This window comes from Solanum stenotomum, chromosome 1 (assembly GCF_019186545.1).
Source record: "Solanum stenotomum isolate F172 chromosome 1, ASM1918654v1, whole genome shotgun sequence".
NCBI lineage: Eukaryota > Viridiplantae > Streptophyta > Magnoliopsida > Solanales > Solanaceae > Solanum > Solanum stenotomum.
The window spans coordinates 54,345,542-54,366,195 of record NC_064282.1 but is presented as its reverse complement, the minus strand read 5'-3'; the positions used below and the strand labels follow the sequence as shown (position 1 = coordinate 54,366,195).

Sequence of the window (20,654 nt, the reverse complement as noted above, 5' to 3'; positions counted from 1 at the left end):
CACAAATTTGACATTGTCAAGGGAAAATCAAGCCAGCTTTGAGGAGTATTTGAGCAATTATCCAATAGCAAATCCAGGAATTGACTTGACGACGACTATCTTGACTACTGGCTTCTGTCCTAGCTACAAGTTTTTTGATCTCAACATCCCAGCAGAAATGGTGGAGGATTGGGTGGGTAAGAGGAGACAATAAACTTAGAATGTCACTTATGCAAATCGGTTTCGCTATATTCATTAGGAAAGTAGTTTTCCTAGTGAAAAGATTTTCCAAACATTTGACCAATCAAATATAGAAAATCTGGAAAACACAGATTACATTCTCAAAAAATGAAAAAAGTAAAGAGTACTCAAGCACTTGAGGTAAAATGCATAAAACCCAAAATTAGTAGGGATAAATTTGCAATAACCCTGAATGAAAATCCAAGAAATTACCGCGGAAAAAATGGACATAATTAGAAGTATAAAGCGGTTTTCAAGGAATCAGGAAAACCACATAAAAGGGGAAAGAGAGATTCACATCTCACCAGATACTCTTCTTGTCATTAATGGTTCTTGGCAGCTCCGTCTTGTGCCGTTATCGGATCTAGACTCTCCGATCACTCTTTTGGCGAATTCCTTCGCTCTCTGGTGACTTCACAGGTATATTTTCCGGTCAAATTGTGAGCTCCGATTCGATGTACACCGTTCCCACGTATGTATATATCTATGATGCCTAGTTGATGTGATTGTTTTGGTTTAATAGCTTCTTCCTTTGCTTCAGATTGATCCTATTATTGATTTTGTTTCCAATAGCTATTGAATTGTGTTTTTTTGTTGTGGTTGATTTTGCGTTCTTCAAAGCTGTGATTGATGGACTAGTCTTATGCTGTTTTTTATTTCTCTATAGTTTATTCTGAGCATGACTGTTTTGTCCTTTTTGAAGTTAGGTATAGTGGAGATTTAGTGTTCATTACTGGTAGGGTTTGAGTTTAATTTTTGGTTCATTCTATGTGCAACTGACGACATTCATGCAAACTAGAAATTCAATACGAACAACTAATACCAGAACTTTGTTTTCTTTTGTTAACTGCCTAAAACTTTAGACTTTTCAGCTATGTTGCTCAGATTCTTCAAAAATGTCGACGGGTGCGTGTCGGATTAGTAAATTTTTGAAGGATCCAAGCAACTTAGCTTTTCAGTGTCTTTGATGTGTATTTTCTTTTGGTATTCTCAGTTTTATTTACTTATTAATTTATATACGTTTATTGGAAAATGTTGTGTAAACGGTTTTTTTTATGTAACCCTAAAAAGATTTTTATTAAGGAAAAGTGTGCAATTTTGGTAACTCTAGTTTATCTAGGCACTAGGAATTACTTGGTGAAACTTAGTTCTTGTGGAATTCCTATCAAGTCAGGGTCTTGGGAAACCAATTCAGAATCGTTAGGAATCAATCAATTACGTTGAATGTGCTTAGAGATGTATCAAATGATACCAGCTGACTAGTCCAATAACTGCAGTTTCCTGAAAAGTGCCCCTTTCCAGGGCAAAGGAAGTTAAGAGCTTGCAAAAGAATTGCAGAATCAATTCCTAAATAGAACTTAGAGTAGAATTCCTTTTCACCGAGCAATAAGCACGAATAAAAATTAAATAGTAAGCTCACATGACTATTGAGTTATACCTGTGAGTTATTTTGTTATGAATCATGAGCTTAGACGATTAGTTGGCAAGTAAAATCAATTGCGGATGAGGTAATTACTTAGGGTTTTTATTTTGGCTCAATGTAGGTAGTCTCTACTGCACATTATTGTACTCTTGTGGAGCTCTCTCGAAGGCTTCTTTTTTTGTGACATGTACTTTAACTTTACGCTTATCTCAGCACTTCTTAAATTTTGGAGTTTGGACTTGTTTAGTTATATAAATGGTTCATTTGCTCTTGATAATTCATTATACTGAAAGTCCTATACACCCAACTAAATATTTAATTCAGAGTGGTAAAGAATCGTTAGAAGACCAAGATCAAACAATAAAAAACCCACTACCTTTTCCAATTAGGCATCTATATCTCTGGTAATTCAGAATATTTCCAGTTAGTGAACTTTGATTTGTTCCTTTATTATTGTATTCTATTCTTGTGCTCCTTTATCTTCTCTCCTCTTTGTATTACTTGAATTTAAGCCTCTAATGTGTAGTCATATTCTTCTACCCTTTCTATAGAGAGACCCAGAATTGGCTCAAGGTACCTGCGCGATTCTTAGTATGCATCGCTCCTTAACAGCCCCCGCTTTAAGAGCATTTTTTCTGTCATTTGTTTGTTTATTCTCAACGGTAAAGTCAAATATTAATGTGATTTGATTTTCTGACTGGCTTAAAAATTTCTTGATTTTCATACTAGCTTTTGTTGAGTTTAGTTGGTGATGTTATTTAGTTTGGGAACAGGGCCACATGTTTTTGGAATTTGTGTAGGGTTGCATTCTGTTAAATTGTGAAGATATTGAAATCACAATGAACCAACGTAGCGTAATTGATCTGAAACATGGATTGGACTCCATGCAATGGGGCATTACAAAGCTGAAGAACATTCTTGAAGGGTTGCCTGAGCCTCACTCAGTTCAGCTCAGAGGACTATATGATGCTGTATACGTATCCTTTTAGACTCCCACACTGTTAGGTATGCAGATAACTTGGATTTGATGCACCTTTTGTTTCCTTAAGTCTACTAACAGGACAATTTACAACATGTGTACTCAGAATCCCCCACATAATTACTCTCAACAGCTATATGACAAATATCGTGAAGCTTTTGAAGTATATATCACAACAACGGTAAGCGTAGTTGCAGTTTTCATTTGCATTTCACTTTAGTAGAAATTAAACAAGGTACTTCAATAAACCAAACAAAAAATAAGAATTGAAGAAGTACTATTCTTAATTATTCTTTGATTTTGTTATATCCATGTACCATTCTTGATAGTTTGCTCTCTATTTACCATTCTGGAATGTTTGGAACTTATAGAAATGATTTCTTTAATAAAGAAACAGAAAATCATTAGTCAATTTTAACCATGTAAACAAAAAGGGCTTAGTACGGATAGTTTCCTTGGTGCCTTCTGCGATTTTATTTTATGCCCTCTATGATTTTATTTAATAAGGATCCATGTTCAAGTATCAACAATTTTTTGGGATCTGAATGTAATTCAGACATTGCTTTCCCAAGAGGAATATTATCTTTTAGTTTTATTCCCACTATTATAAGATTCAAATTTTGAAAAGGCTGCTCTTCCTGCTTCTTCATCCCATTGAATATGAAGAAAAGGATATGGGGGATAATTGCAAAACTTTTGGCAGAAAGACTGAAAAAAGTGATACATAAGCTAGTAGATAGACAACAAATGGCTTTCATCGAGAATAGGCAGATCATGGATGCGGTATTGATAGCCAATGAAAGTGTAGACTCCAGAGAGAGAGACAAGAAACCAGGGATCCTATGTAAACTGGATATCCAGAAGGCATATGATCATTTGAATTGAAACTTTTTGATGAATCTTTACAAAGGGTGGGATTTGGAACAAAATGGCTAAAATGGATTAGACAGTGCATAAGCTCAGTGAAATTCTCTATTCTGATCAATAGAAGCCCATGTGGCTTCTTCTCGTTATACAGAGGTCTGAGACAAGGGGACCCCTTATCCCCTTTTCTCTTTATCTTGGCCATGGAAGGACTAAACAACCTATTTCAGACAACAAAAGTAAAGGTCTGGATCAGAGGTTTCCAAGTGGGAAATAATACAAGAAATAATCTAGAGATTACTCATCTACAATATGCAGATGACACTCTAGTTTTTTGTGATGCAGTAGAGGAGCAGATGCTGATTTTGAGAGTCATCTTCAATATTTTTGAGGCTTTTTCAGGTCTGCACATAAACTGGAGCAAGAGTTTCATCTATCCAATCAACACAGTGATAAATATTGAAGACCTAGCCAATACACTAGGAGGGAAAGTGGATGAATTACCAACAACCTACTTGGGAATGCCTTTGGGTCTAAGAGCAAGTCAAAAGAAATATGGAGTGGAGTAATTGAGAAATGTGAAAGGAAGCTTGCAAACTAGAAGTGTCAATATTTATCGTCAGGTGGCAGACTAACTCTAGTTAACAGTGTCCTGGATGCCCTTCCCTCGTACATGATGTCATTATTCCCTATACCAGCCAAGGTAACCAAGTGGTTGGATGCGATTAGGAGGAACTTCTTATGGCAGGGAAGCGAAGATAAGAGAAAGTACCATTTGGTCAAATGGGAGGAACTGCTGGTAAGTAAGAGAGGGGGTGGACTCAATATCAGAGAGCTGAAAACCCAAAACAAGAGTTTGATGATGAAATGGTTGTGGAAATTTGTCTCACCAGAAGTATCTCTGAAGGAAGTAATAATAGAAAAATATGGCATGGAGGATAAATATATGACAGAGGTGGTCACCAACCCGTACAATTGTAGTGTATGGAGGTCTATCAGGAACCTATGGCAGCTGGTCAAAGAGAGAACAAGCTGCAAGGTGGGCAATGGAGAAAAAGTAGCTTTTTGGAATGACATTTGGTGTGGACAGGAAGCACTCAAACATGCCTTCCCTGTACTACATAGTCTGAGCCAAGGACAAGAAGCAGAGTTATGGACAAGACAAGGGTGGAACCTGTTTCTAAGAAGGGGACTAAATGATTGGGAGATGACAACCATAGCAAGATTTCATGATACAATGCAAATGGCTACCAATCTGACAGGAGAGGAAGATAGACTAGTATGGAAGGGGGAGAGAGGGGGAGAGTTCACTGTAAAATCAGCATACAGAGAACTCAGGTCTACGGAGGAGCAGCATGCAGGATGGCCCTGGAGGATGATCTGGAGAACAGAAATTCCCTACAAGGTGAATTACTTCACATGGCTCTTGGCAAAACAGGCAGTCTTGACACATGAGAACTTAAACAAGAGGAAACCCAATCTACGCTCTAGTTGCTATCTATGTGAAGAACAGGTGGAGACAGTCAACCATCTCTTTTTACACTGCAAATGGACTGATCAATTGTGGCAGATGTTTATCCAAAAGAGGAAGATTAAGTGGACAAAGCTTGGGAGTATTATAGAAGTCCTACAATGCTGGAACAGGGATGGAAATGCAGGAAAAAATGAGAAGAGATGGAGGATTGTCCCAGCTTGCATTTGGTGGACAATTTGGAAGGAAAGGAATCAAAGATGCTTTGAAGGAAAACAGAAGAATATCCAGAAGATAAAGACTAATTGCCTAGGGCTTTATTATTTTTGGTGTAAGCAAGTAGTGATAGAAGATGCTGAAAATGTGTTTAATATTATTGACTGGTTGTAACTAGAAGATCCTAGGAATGATGTAAGTAAAACTTTTTGGAGGGGGACTACACTTTGATGTAGTATACCTGTGGATATATAGAAGTAATGTTACCTTTCTCAAAAAAAAAAAGTGGAGAGAAGTTTAAAAAACACGGCAAAATTTCATGGATGCTTTTGTATGTTATTTTAGGAATGCAATTTCGCTTAGAGGTTTAAAATGAACTCAAATTTGGCTTAAAGTTTGTTTACCTAATTTTTGTTTCTCCAAATAATTCTACCTTCTCTAAATTTGACACTGCAATTCAATTTCAAAATAGGTATTGCCTTCTTTGAGAGAAAAACATGACGAGTTCATGTTGCGAGAGCTGGTAAAAAGGTGGTCAAATCATAAGGTCATGATCAGATGGTTATCGAGATTATTCCATTTTCTTGACCGCTATTTCATTGCCCAGAAATCTCTGCCGAACCTTAATGAAGTTGGACTAACTTGCTTCTGTGATCAGGTAATTTACTGTTCTCCTTCTTTTTCCAATCAAAATTTTGTTTCTATGGTTATCTATTAAAACATCTCCACCTGATCACTTGGTTAAAGCACTGAGCTCAACTCATGGTTTCTATATTGATTTTTTTTAATTATGTTTTCTGGGTTTTGCCTACTCTAGAATTTGGTTTGCAGTTTGAGAGTATACTCAACTTCTACCACATCTTTTTACGAAAAGATGTCACTTTTTAGTCCCTCCATCCTAATTATGTGAAGGTGTTTGACTTGACACGAAGTTTAAGAGAAAAAAAAGAAATTTGAAACTGTGGTATAAAGTAAGCTATAGAAACTTTGTGGCTATAAAGTAATACGAGTCCGGAACAAAATTGAGTTTAAATTCCAAAACAGGAACAAAAGTTAAGGTTGAAACCAAAAGGGAAACATTTGGACGGGAGGTCGACGCCGTGAGTTTTGTGGAAGAAGGTGTAGGTTCCCATGCGCCTTATAAGACGCAAAGCTACACAGTATTTGTAAGACGCAGGTCTGCCTGCGCCTTGTAAGGCGCATGGAGCCTGCGGCTTTCTCATGATGCAATATATTTAACGAAATCAAATTAGATTAGGTGTTTACTTGGCAATTGACATGACTTGATTACCTTAAAAATGATGATATGAAAACTTCTAGAACCAATAAAACGATAAAGAATATTACTCTCATAGTGTTTTATTTTCATTCATTCATTTTAACATTTGGAAAGAAAATTATTTTTTCATGGTTACTCTTAACATTAGTTATTAATTTTTTAAAATATTAATAATAGTTAGTATAATAATAAAATATACAATTCATTTTTTTAAAGTTAATTACGAATATGTAAAAGTAGGGGTGTACACTATTTGGATTAAACCGAAAAACCAAACCAAATTGAACCGAATACTAATTTGGATTGGTTTTTTTGGTTTTAGATTAATAATTTATTTTGTTTGATTTTTTAATTTGGTTTCGGATTTAGAAAAATATAAACCCAAAATCCAAAAAATCGAAATATATATATATATATATAAAATCGAGAGTACTCATCATGATGCAAGAAAATATCTCAAAAGTGTTTGAAAACTCAAATTAATTGGACCTGGAAAAGCCCCCATTCTCTTGGAAGCCCAATTGCCTAAGAAAGACCCAATTCTGTTGGAAAAGGAACCTTTTGTTGACAACCTCTTCTCGACAGAGAATAGTTCCTTTTCGAGCTCGAGAATATTAGAGATGGAGATGGGGTTTGGAGTGAGAACCGAAGCATCTTTTGCTAAGGATGATGTGGCAACTTTCGATGGATCAGAAGTATTGGGGGATGAAGATAACAACATGCCTATGGTTATCTATGATACCGAGGAGGTAGGAATTAATTCAGTAGAAACTGATAAGAGAGAACTTCATCAGGGCAGCTGCTCTTCTGAGCAAATTACATTATTTGAAGATCCTCTTCTTCTTCAAAGTAATGATAGTCTCTCAGAACAAGAAATTGAAGACAAAGCTTCACTTTGGGTACAATCCAATGTACTTAAACTCACCCAACTCTTTAGGGTTGCTTTTGAAGGATGTGATAAGGTGGCTTTTGATCTATTTTTGAGAATTGATCAAAAGAGGGGGGAATTGAGGCAGAAGAAAGTGGAGACAACACCAATCAAAGCAAAGAACACAATCCCAAAGAAGATGAAACGAGGTCCTCAGTAACGCGACATAAAGACTCCTTATTCTTATTTAGTATTTCGAATGAATTCTTATTTCTATTTATTTTTTATTGAATTTTATTTTACAGAATAAACCTAAACTAAAAGAAATATGGAATTCCATGTTAAGTTTAAAGAAGGGGAGTCAAGAAACAGGGGGAGAATAACAAACACAAATCTCCAATGAAAGTCAAAATCCCTTCTTGGAATGTAAGAGGGGGGGGGGGGGGGGGNAGATAAAAGGGGGATAGTCAGGAGATTCATTCAACATTGGGGGGCTGATATTTATGTTCTGGTTGAGACAAAATGGGAGGACCTGAGGTGAATGTATTCGAACAATTATGGCAAAATAGATGGATGGGGGAATTTCATTTGGATTCTATAGGCAGAAGCGGTGGTATCATAGTAATGTGGGATAAGAGGGTGTGGAAAGGAGAGCTGGTGATAGCAGCAAATCAAATGGTAACCTGCAAGTTTGAAGGCATTAATCAGGCATTCTCATGGTTTCTCTCAGCTATGTATGCTTCCTGTGATCCAATGATTAGAAGAGAACTTTGGCAAGAATTCATCAACATCAAAGAACTGTGTAATGGGCCTTGGGTAGCTTGTGGAGATTTTAATGCCACAAGATATCCAAACAAAAGATCAGAAGCGCACAAAATTACCACTCCAATGACTGAATTTTCTGAATGGATCAATGAGATGGAGTTCATCGATCCTCCTTTATTTGGGGGGTCTTTCACATGGAGAAGGGGGGACAACCACATGTCTGCCTCCAGAATTGATAGGTTTTTATTTTCCTAGTGGGATGAGACCTTCACACGAATTAAACAGAACATGCTTCCCAGAATAGGCTCTGACCACAATCCAATTATGCTTGAATGCGGAGATTTAAATTTGAAGAAGTTTACTTCAAGTTTGAACAATAGTGGTTAAGGGTAGAGGGTTTCTCAGACAAGGTTAAAGAATGGTGAGCATCTTTCAATATCACTGGTACGGGCTCTTATGTCCTAGCTTCCAAATTGATGATGCTAAAGGGGAAGCTAAACGAATGGAAGCTCGAGAATAGGAATCAGAACAAAGAGGAAATTTTGAATCAGCTGTCAATTCTAGAAAAGACTCAGGAGTTGAGATTACTATCAGTGGATGAGTTACTTCAGAAAGTACATCTTTCAATGGAGTTTGAAGATGTTGCAAAAAAATGAGGAAATAGCTTGGAGGCAGAGGTCTAGAGTACATTGGCTCAAACACGGAGACAAAAATACCAAGTATTTCCACAGGATGGCTACAACCTGTAAAAGATTTAACACTATTGACAAGTTGATGGTGGAAGGGGTTACAGTATCAGATTCAGAAGCAATTAAAGGATACATAATCAGTTACTACCAAAATCTTTACAGTGAAATAGAACAATAGAGGCTAGATTTTAATCTACAGGGAGCGGAAAGCATTACACAAGAGGAAAATGAATGATTGCAGTGGCAATTTGAGGAAGATGAAGTTTTAATTGCATAAAATCATGTGTCAGTGATAAGGCCTCGGGACCAGATGGCTTCCCAATGAGTTTTTCCCAAAACTTCTGGGAGATACTGAAGACAGACTTCATGAATGCAGTGAGACAATTTCACGAAAGACATGAAATAGAGAAGAGCCTCAACGCCACCTATGTGGCTCTAATCCCAAAGAAGACATGAGCTATGGAACTTAGGGATTTCAGACCCATAAGTCTCATTAGTGGTGTGTACAAGGTTTTTGGTAAGCTGTTGGCCGAGAGATTAAAGAAAGTGATAAGAAGTTAGTGAACAATCACCAAATGGCCTTCATTCAAGGTAGGCAACTTATGGATGCCGCGTTAATAGCTAGTGAGTGTGTGGACTCAAGGATTAAAGGAGAGATCCCAGGAATAATGTGCAAGCTTGATATAGAAAAGGCATATGATCACGTCAATTGGGAGTTTCTACTTAATATTCTGAAGCAGATGGGATTTTGAGACAAATGGCTTAAATGGATAGGTTTTTGCATCAAAACTGTCAGGTTCTCCATAATTGTTAACGGAGAACCTGCTGGTTTCTTTCCTTCGAAGAGAGGACTACGACACGGAGATCCTCTCTCCCCTTTCCTATATATCTTAGCTATGGAGGGTCTTAACAGTAGGATTAGAATGGCCAATCAGAACAACTGGATAAAAGGTTTCAACATAGGTAACCAGTCAGGGGTTGATTTGCAAATATGTCACCTTTTATATGCAGATGGCACAGTAATATTTTGCGATGCAAAGGCAAAACAAGTTAGTTACATTAGAGTTGTTTTGGTGATTTTTGAGACTATTTCTAGGCTGGCGGTGAACTGGAGGAAAAGCAGCATCTTCCAAATCAAGGAAGTGGCGAATATACAGATGTTGGCAAGCATCTTGCAATGCAAGATAGAGCACTTACCAACTACTTACCTGGGAATGCCTTTGGGGAATAATCATAAGGAGCTTGAGATTTGGGATGGAATCATTGAGAAGACAGAGAAGAGGTTGGCTAATTGAAAGGCAAATTATCTATCTCTGGGAGGAAGAGTCACTCTGATCAATTCGGTTCTGGAAGCGTTGCCTACATATGTTATGTCACTTTTCCCTTTACCAGCAAAGGTAGAAGAGAGGTTAGATAAATTGAGACGTGATTTTCTATGGTCGGGGAATAAAGAAGGGAAAAAAATACACTTAGTTAAATGGCAAACAGCCTTACTAAGCAAGAAGACAAGAGGTCTTGGTATAAAAAACATGAGGGTCCAGAACAAAAGTCTACTTTCTAAATGGCTTTGGAGATTTGTCGTTGAAGATCACACATTATGGAGAAGAGTAATTCTCAACAAGTATGGGCAGAACGAGGAGTGGGTGTCTAATGTAGTAGATAGCATGTATGAAGTATCAGTATGGAGATCAATCAGAAATTTATGGTCTAGTCTGAAGGAGAATTTGGTGTTCAAAGTGGGAGAGGGTAACAAAATATTTTTTGGAAGGACAAGTGGATTGGACAAGAGTGTATAAACTTGGTCTTCCCAGATCTCTTTTCATTTTGTACCAATCCTGATGCTAAAATTGATGAGATTTGGTCTCCTCAGGGATGGAACCTCACCTTCAGGAGAAATCTAAATTTTTGGGAAGTGGATAAAATTGTTGAACTGCTACTCAAATTGGGTGAATTCACAGGCCTTAGATAGTATAAGATGGAAACACGACTCTGATGGCAAGTTATCTGGGAGTAGACTGTATAAGAGAGAGATTATGACTCAGTCAGGGGGGATTCTTGGTCCATGGAAACAAATATGGAAGGGCAACACTCCAACCAAGGCGAAATGCTTCACCTGGTTGGTCTCCAGAAGGGAATGTCTCACTTAAGTAAAACTCAAGAAAAGAGGCTTCCAGATTGTCTCCAGATGTTTTTTTTGTCATGAGAAGGAAGAAACTAACAACCACTTATTCCTACACTGTAAGACTACTCTTCAGGTGTGGCACATGGTTCTCAGCATTTCTCAAGAGCCCTGGGTGATGCCAGAACATACCGCTGCTGATCTTTTGAGTTGTTGGATGAGGAGGGGGGGGGGGGGGTGAGCAAGACCCAAAAAAGATAGTGGTCTATAGTACCTATCTGTGTCTAGTGGGCTATTTGGAGAGAGAAACCTCAGTTGTCATGAGAATATCACTAACACTATTCAGAAAGTTAAAGAAAGTTGCATTAACTTCTTGTTTTTTGGTGTAAAGAATAAGGTATAGAAGAAGTAGAACAGTTGGTAGATTTCCTAGGATCTATGTAATTATGGATATATCTTGTAACTTTTTGGAGGTAGCCAGCATACCCTTAATGCTGAAGAATACAACTTTACCTTTATAAAAAAAAAAAAAAAAAAAAACAAACTAACAAAATTGTAGGTTGTGTAGTTTCCCATTATCATCTTTTTACAAATAATAGAAAGGTCCCCAAAAAAAGTTAATGGTCCTGTTCATTTATGGGCGCCTTTTTTTTTTCTTTTTCTGATGAAGCGCCTTACAAGGTGCAGGCACACCTGCGTTTTACAAGTACTGTGTCGCCTTGCCTTGTGCCTTGTAAGGCGCATGTGAATCTGCACCTTCCTCCACAAACTTACGGTGTCACCCTTCTGTCCAAATGTTTCCCTTTTGGTTTCAACCTTATTTTTTATTGCCCTTTTGGAATTTTAACTCAATTTTGTTGCCCTTTTGGCTCTGGACTCAAAGTAAAACAAGAAATGTGAAGTTAAATTGTTTCTAAATTTGGAAAGATGTCCCTTTTTTGGGGACTGACTAAAATAGAAAGAGTATCACATAAAATGGGACAGAGGTAATATCTTATTGGCAACTGTTTTCTATTTCAGGTCTATCAAGAGTTGAATGGAAAATTCAGGGATGCTGTTATATCTCTGGTATCCCTTTTGTCTTGCTTTGAGTTCTAACTACCATTTCTTTTTTCCTTTTAATTGACCAATAACATTCTTCTAACCAGATTGATCAAGAGCGCGAGGGAGAGCAAATTGACAGAGCTTTACTAAAGAATGTGCTAGATATATTTGTTGAAATTGGAATGGGATCAATGGATAAATATGAGAATGATTTTGAAGATGCAATGCTCAAGGACACTGCGGCTTATTATTCTTGCAAAGCTTCTAACTGGATCCTCGAAGATTCATATCCAGATTATATGTTGAAAGTTAGTATACCGCGTATGCAACCCCTTGATTCTGCCATTCTTGCCCTGTTGTTTCTTCTGTCTGTCCTTTTTCTGGTTAACGTCCATATGTTAACCTACATAATCATGTCAATGTTACTTTAGGCCGAGAAGTGCTTGAAACGCGAGAAGGATAGGGTCTCTCATTATCTCCATTCAAGCAGCGTGACAAAGTTGCTTGAGGTTCGTTCTAGCTCTTAATCTTATTTCTTTACTGGAAATTTAGCCTTCAAGATGTAGGATGTTGCTATCAGTTTTTGTTGTTCACATCTTCTTTTTTCTGGATCTAGCCTATTAACTTCAAATTTGCTGCAACTTTACTATTCTCGCCTTTCTACAGAAAGTGCTACATGAGTTGTTGGCTGTGTATGCCAGTCAACCTCTTGAGAAGCTGCACTCTGGTTGCCATGCGTTACTAAGAGATGATAAGGTAGTTAGCAGCATCTTAATGACCACGTTTCTAATTTTACTTTTTGCAGTAATTGACACAATCATGATTATTTTCTTAGGTTGAAGATTTATCAAGGATGTATAGGCTCTTTTCTAAGATTCCTCGAGGCTTAGACCCCGTGGCCAATATTTTTAAGCAGGTTTGTGATCTCATGACATCATATTCTCAATTGTCTACCGATAAGTTACTTCATATATCCTTCTTTTTAATCTGAATGCAGCATGTTACTGCTGAAGGTACAGCTTTGGTAAAACAGGCTGAAGATGCTGCTAGCAACAAAAAGGTTTGTACAATCTATGCTTTTCTCAAATTCTTTGGTCTTGAGAAATTTGGTTCTTCCTTATTTGGCGTTTATACAGTTTGAGTTGACTTGGAACTCATCAAACTAGAAGTTTTTGCTATTTTAATATGCGAAGCTACTTGTATTCAAGTGTCTGATCAAACTTAATTTCATATTTTAACACACCATTTCTGACATCAATACTTTAAGTTTAAAAGCTATCTACACAAAATACCCCCTAGCACCCAACTTTTAGAAAATACAAACGTTTACACTTACTATAATTATTTATATCCCTATTTAGAAATTAAAAAAAATTCACAAAATCTGTTTCTCTCCCTCCTTGCCGATTTTCTGTCCTCCAGCTTCTGTATCACATCTAAAAAAAAATTTCACAAAAACAGCAATCCCTTGAAAGGGGGAGATTACTGCTAAAATGTATTGTGTATCACATCTTGAGTTGTCAGTTTGTGAGACTAGCTATTTATTGCTGATTAGAGCATTTTGNGGGGGGGGGGGGGGGGGTGGGGTTCCGCCCGGTGTTCAGTACCCGCATTGGGGCTCGAGTAAATCCGGAATCACGCCGGGATGTCTCACATTGAGAGTAAGGTGCTCCGTAATAAATGAGACTCGGTAACCAAGGGAACTCGAACCGGAGACCTGATGAAGGAGTAAGGAGTACATAGGCACTCCACCATAACCCTTGTTCCTAGCATATTGCTATTCTGCTTATTTTAGTTGCAAGTTTGTGCTTTTGATGTGTTTTGTTCAGAGATTTCTTTTTAACATCATATCTTCTATTCTGTCAAAAGCATGAAGTCACAAAGTTTTCATCTCAGTGATTGTTTTGTTTCATTTACTTTATTTGTCCTTCAGTACATGATCATTGATAGTTTGGTGGTTGGGAATGTTACTGCAAAGAGATGGTAAACGTTTCTTTAAAGCGAAACCGCCATCAAATTCTGTACTTATCTTGAAGAAAGAACATGAGCAGTTTCTTAGGGAACCAACAAGAGCCTTTCCTTCTTTTATGTATCTTAACTTTTCCCCTTCTGCTGATTTTTACAATGTCAAAATTAATTCCTTTATCTTTTTAGGGATGAGACTGGTATCTCTTTGTGAATGCATTTAATATAATTGCTCAATGTCTTTCATTCTTTCTTATCAACTAGTGTTCTTCAACAGGCAGGTAAGAGAGATGTGTTTGCAGGAACATGTAATCCCTTAGTAAATCTGTTATGTGATCCTTGAATATGTTTTTGGCGGTTAACTTACATCTGAATTTTCAGGTTTTTGTTCGGAAAGTGATTGAGCTTCATGATAAATATTTGGCATATGTGAATAACTGTTTCCAAAACAGCACACTTTTTCACAAGGTATGTGTTGGAGCAAAGGATAGTTGTCTAATTTAATTGTTCTACTCTGTGCATTAGGTCTGTGCATCAGGGTAAAAGTAATTGCTAATATCTGTCCTCTTTGTCACTTTCTAGGCACTTAAAGAAGCTTTCGAACTTTTCTGCAACAAGGGTGTTACTGGTAGCTCAAGCACTGAACTTCTTGCCACATTCTGCGACGACATTCTCAAAAAAGGCGGGAGTGAAAAATTTAGTGATGATGCCATTGAAGAGATGTTGGAGAAGGTGAGCTCTTGCTCTATAGATCCCCTTCTCTTCTTTTCCTCTAGAGCATCTGCTTTTTCTTCATACTACTGGAGCAGGAGAAAGCTGATAATAGATCTCACTTGCAGGTGGTAAAGCAATTAGCTTATATTAGTGATAAGGACTTATTTGCAGAACTCTATAGGTAGAGTTACCTCTATTGTGTATCTCAACCACTACTTGAATAATTGCTTCTTCTCTGTTACAAGTTTATGACTTCCTTTTTTTTTCCAGGAAAAAGCTAGCCCGGCGGTTGTTATTTGGTAACAGTGCCCATGATGAACATGAGAGAAGTGTCCTAACAAAGTTGAAGCAGCAGTATGGGGGGCAGTTCACATCAAAGATGGAGAGAATGGTAAGCTATTCAGATCAATTTATGCTGAATTTGAGGCTATGTTCTCTGGTGTCATTCTTCTTCTCTTCTTACAGGTAACAGATTTGACATTGGCAAGGGAAAATCAAGCCAGCTTTGAGGAGTATTTGAGCAATATTCCAATAGCAAATCCAGGAATTGACTTGACGGTGACTGTCTTGACTACTGGCTTCTGGCCTTTCTACAAGTCTTTTGATCTCAACCTCCCAGCAGAAATGGTATATCATATCAATATGTTAATTGGCATTATGTTGATTTTATCTTGGTTTTGACCCTTGTTCCTCTTGCTGAAGTTCTCTTTCGGGAAGGAATGATGCATGTTTATTTTTCTTGAATCATTTTTCTTCTCAAACGTCCTGTCATTGATTCATTTTATGCTGCGCATTGTCAGGTTAGGTGCGTTGAAGTATTCAAGGAGTTTTATCAAACAAAAACGAAGGACAGGAAACTTACGTGGCTATACTCTTTGGGAACTTGCAACATAAATGGAAATTTTGAGCAGAAGACTATTGAGCTCGTGGTCACTACTTATCAGGTTGATTGTTGGCTTACTTTTTGAAATCAGATAGGCTTAGTTAATTTGAAATATTTCTGTTACGTTATCAATGAGAAAACAAGATTGAGACTTCTTCCTTTTTGTAGGCTTCTGCTCTGCTGCTCTTCAATGCATCGGATAGATTGAGTTATCAGGAAATCATGACGCAACTAAATTTATCAGATGATGATGTTGTTCGGCTTCTTCATTCCCTTTCATGTGCGAAGTACAAGATTCTCAACAAGGAGCCAAGCACCAAAACAATTTTTCCGACTGATGTCTTTGAGTTCAACTCAAAGTTCACTGACAAAATGAGGAGGATCAAGGTATAACTAATGACGAGTAAGGTTAGCCTTTCTACTATGAATTGTTGCACTACACTACTGACCCTGTGAGGATATTGCTGTAATGGTATGCAGATACCTCTCCCTCCTGTTGATGAGAAGAAAAAGATAATTGAAGACGTTGACAAGGATAGGCGGTATGCTATAGATGCTTCAATTGTGCGTATTATGAAGAGTCATAAAGTATTGGCCCACCAGCAACTGGTTGTGGAATGCGTTCAGCAGTTGGGACGGATATTCAAGGTATCCCAGGGATAAATTTCTACTTCTCAATTTTAATGTTCGTTATTCAAGTTCAACCGAGCTAATAACTTTGTTTTGAATACTCCATAGCCTGATGTCAAAGCTATCAAGAAGAGAATCGAAGATTTGATAAGTAGAGAATACCTAGAGAGGGACAAAGATGACCCAAATTTTTACAAGTACTTGGCATGATTTGTGCTGATCATAGTATTTGGAGAAACATGTCGCCCAAGATGAACTTCCTGGAACTTTGATTGCCTTGCATCAGGAGCTTGAAACATTCTGTACAAATGGATAAGATCTCAGGAAAAAGTAGAATTGCCTCTCAGATACTTGAGATGCGATTGCCTTAACTTATTCCAATCTTATTAGCCCTTTCACTTTCTCTATTATGTATTTTGTCTGCTAACTGTTCGAGTTTGTGTGAACAATGGTATTTACTTTTAGTCCCCCCACCACCCACCCCCCCAAAAAAAAGAGAATGTAAGATCGATATTAATCTCCAATTTCACAAATTTAACTATTACTACAAACACATTTTTTGGCTAAACAAATGTCATCAAACATGTCATTTTTTCTTGAATGACAATTCAAAATTTGGACGGTAGAATGATAATGAATAGTATGACCTATGAAGATATGGTGTCTCCTGTAATAATATGTGAAGCTCAACTCATCAAATTACCATCTGAAAAAACTCTGAAGTATGTATTAGGAAGATAAATAAATAAAAATTCTTCTCTATATAATATAATTCTTCCGTTTCAATTTGTGTGATCTACTTTCCTTTTTAGTCTGATTAGAAAAGAATGACATTTTTCCTTTTATTTCAACTTTCTACATGACATTTAAATTTATAATTTACTATTATATGAGCAAATTTCAATTTTATTACTTTGAGAGTAAATTTCGGATTTATTTCTTTTCAATTACTCTACCTCATTTGAAGGTGAGTCATGATCCCATTATGATAAAATGCACATATATACTAGTAAGCTTTATTTTGCACTATCACATTCACTATTGGGTGTATTCAACCCCAATCGATAGGCAATAATCATTTAATACTTGGGATTAAAACTCTATAGAGTTATCAAGGTGAATGAACTTAATCTTATTATCACGAAACTATGTTCATAAGCATATTATTATGCCAATAATTTTGCAAATGCCAAATTGAGGCAGACATAAAACCATTTAGAAGAAACATTTGTTAGGACCATGAAGTATCTAAACGACCTACTAGGTGGGTGAATAGGTCCACAAATATCCACATGTATAAATTCCAAGAACGCGGGAAATTCAATCTCAACTTTCTGATGATTTCACCATTAACTTGCCTTGATAACAAGTAGTACAAGAAAATTCACTATTTAAAAGAATCTTTAGGTTCTTTAATGGATGTCCATTTGAATTTTTCGTAATTCGTCTCGTCATTATAGACTCAGGATGTCCCGGACGATCTGAGAATTGAAATTAGTAATCTTTTGATTTACTATAGAATGTGTCTTAATTACACTAATTTTTGTCCAATATAAATCAGAAAATAAAACAGAGAACTTTTCTATAACACATGTCTACCCAGAGACATTCTTGTTCATATCATGTCTACGACCAAGATCACGACCTATTCCACCCCTAGCATGGTGGACATACACCTCATCTACTTCAGAGAATGAATATGTATTTTTTTGGCATTTATCAAAAGTTCTCATTCTTCATGAATGGAACACAATCATTTAAGTATATCAAATTATGATAACTTAGTAACTCATTTCATATTCATGTGCATTGTTTAATCACTCGTCTTCTTTCATACATATTAAGGACTGCTACCACATTCACTTTAAGAGAATGAAGCGGTTTTAATGGGATATGTTTCATGACTAATTTTCATCAAAAACACATTATTTTGTCTTAGCCGTCATTATTTCATCATTACGGTACATTGAGCCTCAAACCCAACGTTTTATCTATATAAAGGCATTTTAGGTCATAAATCTATGGGACTTAAGCCCAACATCTTATAATCATGGTGCACTTGGACATAAATTTGATGTCTTACCCTCTTGATGCAATCAAACATGAATTCATTGTATTACCCTCTTGATGCGATTGGACTTGAATCCATCGTCTTATCCTTTTAATGCGATTGAACTTGAATCCATCGTCTTACTCTCGATCAATTACATTTTGTACCTCTAAGAATTTCATATAAAATATAAAATTAAATTAAGAACAAGATTAATTAGAAACAAGCAATGATGACCACATATAGGCTATTCCTTATACAGATATGTATTAGTCTGCATCTTGTTTCAAGATTTACTTTTCAAAAGTGTTCGGTGAGAATACTTTAAAGACACATATGCTTAATAAATCTTATCATACCTTAGGGATGATTTTGTAGCACACAGAATACAATCGACAGTTTTACCTTACTATCTAATTTCTTTATTGATTAGAGTTACGTGCTGATAACGTATTATATATGAAACTATATAAAATAATGAGAAGAAGAAGGGAGAAGAGAGATGACTTATTATCTCTCTAAAAGGAAGGCAACCCCTCTATTTATATGATATGGAAGTGAGGCTTCCTAAATTTTGTATGAAAGATAAACATTCACTATATTTATAACACAAATCATGATTTGATTCAAATATGATTTTTGGAGAATTTAAATTTTATCTCATTGTATGAAATTATGAGATTAAATCAATCGAAATCGCATGACCAAAAACTGATTTTCCATATCAATTTGCATATCCAAACGCTACTTAATTATTCTATTCTGTGCGTTAGGTCTATGCATTAGGGTAAAAGTAAATTGCTAATATGTGTCCCCTTTCCACTTTCTAGGCACTTAAAAGAAGCTTTCGACCTTTTCTACATTGCTGGTAGCTCAGTGGCTTCTTGCCACATTCTGTGACAACATTCTAAAAAAAGGCGGGAATGAGAAATTGAGTGATGAAGCCATTGAAGAGACGTTGGAGAAGGTGAAGTCTTGCTCTATAGATGCCTTTCCCTTCTTTTCCTCTAGAGACACTGCTTTTTCTTCGTACTACTGGAGCAGGAGAAAGCTGATAATAGATCTCACTTGCAGGTGGTTAAGCTGTTAGCTTATATTAGTGATAAGGACTTGTTTGCAGAATTCTATAGGTAGAGTTACCTCTACTTTGTATCTCAACCACTACTTGAATAGTAGCTTCTTCTCCATTACAAGTTTATGACTTCCTTTTTTTACCAGGAAAAGGCTAGCCCGACAGTTGTTATTTAATAAGAGTGTCAATGATGAACATGAGAGAATTAACCTAACAAAGTTGAAGCAGCAGTGTGGGGGCAGTTCACATCAAAGATGGAGGGAATTGTAAGTTATCCAGATCAATTATACTGAATCTGAGGCTATGTTCTCTGGTGACAATCTTCTTCTCTTCCTATAGGTCACAGATTTGACATTGGCAAGGGAAAATCAAGCTAGCTTTGAAGAGTAAGAGTATTTGAGCAATAATCCAATAGCAAATCTAGGAATTGACTTGGCGCGCGGTGAGTGTCTTGACTACTGGCTACTGGCCTAGCTACAAGTCTTTTGATCTCAATCTCCCAGCAGAAATGGTATATTATATCAATATTTTAATTCATTTTTCTTCTCAAACGTCCTGTCATTGATTCATTTTATGTTGCGCATTGTCAGGTTAGGTGCGTTGAAGTATTCAAGGAGTTTTATCAAACAAAAGGAAGCACAGGAAACTTACATGGATATACTCTTTGGGAACTTGCAACATAAATGGAAAAATTGAGCCAAAGATTATTGAGCTCGTTTTCACTACTTATCAGGTTGATTGTTGGCTTACTTTTTAAAATCGGATTGGCTTAGTTTATTTGAAACATTTTTATTACGTTATCAATGAGAAAACGAGATTGAGACTTCTTCCTTTTCGTAGGCTTCAGCTCTGCTGCTCTTTAATGCATCTGATAGATTGAGTTATTAGGAAATCATGACGCAATTAAACCTATCAATGATGATGTTGTTCGGCTTCTTCATTCCCTTTCATGTGCGAAGTACAAGATTCTCAACAAGGAGCCACACACCAAAAAAATTTCTTTGACTGATGTCTTTGAGTTCAACTCAAAGTTCATTGACAAAATGAGGAGGATCAAGGTACAATTAATGATGAGTAAGGTTAGCCGTTCTACTTTGAATTGTTACACTACATTACTGACCCCGTGAGGATATTACTGTAATGGTATGCAGATACCTCTCCCTCCTGTTGATGAGAAGAAAAAGGTAATTGAAGACGGTGACAAGGATATGCAATATGCTATAGATGCTTCAAGTAGTCGGGGTGGGGGATTGGGTGGCTAACAAGAGACAATAAACTTGAAATGTCACTTATGCAACTCATTTTCCCTATATTCATTAGGAAAGTCATTTTCTCAGAGAAAATATTTTTCAAGATCAAATATAGAAAAATTGGAAAATATAAATTACATAATCAAAAAAGAAA

At 36.6% G+C, this 20,654-nt stretch overlaps 2 protein-coding genes and 2 long non-coding RNA genes across 8 annotated transcripts in view; 2 read left to right on the top strand and 2 right to left on the bottom strand.

Annotated features, from left to right (window-relative positions):
* The window catches only part of LOC125874940 (uncharacterized), an 80,308-nt gene extending 77,566 nt beyond the window's left edge, over window positions 1–2,742 (bottom strand). Inside the window, exon 1 of the long non-coding RNA XR_007447330.1 lies at window positions 2,676–2,742. This is a non-coding gene — a long non-coding RNA (uncharacterized LOC125874940). The remainder of the gene's footprint in view (window positions 1–2,675) is intronic.
* Window positions 1–20,654, top strand: part of LOC125874677 (cullin-1) — a 141,669-nt gene that overhangs the window by 77,566 nt on the left and 43,449 nt on the right. For 3 of the 5 annotated variants that reach the window (XM_049555682.1, XM_049555690.1, XM_049555676.1), the window contains exons 17-18: window positions 15,667–15,885; window positions 20,402–20,434. In XM_049555682.1, the coding sequence (XP_049411639.1) occupies window positions 15,667–15,885; window positions 20,402–20,434 (252 nt within the window). Of the gene's footprint in view, window positions 1–2,415; window positions 2,458–15,666; window positions 15,886–16,236; window positions 16,354–20,401; window positions 20,435–20,654 lie in introns of those variants that run through there. The other 2 variants (XM_049555728.1, XM_049555795.1) reach the window with 2 other exon arrangements.
* LOC125874948 (uncharacterized) overlaps window positions 1–20,654 on the bottom strand; it is a 103,534-nt gene that overhangs the window by 78,210 nt on the left and 4,670 nt on the right. The window lies entirely within an intron of this gene.
* Window positions 7,064–7,749, top strand: LOC125874909 (uncharacterized). The gene is made up of 2 exons (XM_049555962.1): window positions 7,064–7,528; window positions 7,625–7,749. Exons 1-2 carry the CDS (start codon window positions 7,072–7,074, stop codon window positions 7,627–7,629), a joined length of 462 nt encoding a protein of 153 aa, XP_049411919.1. The 5' UTR covers window positions 7,064–7,071; the 3' UTR covers window positions 7,630–7,749.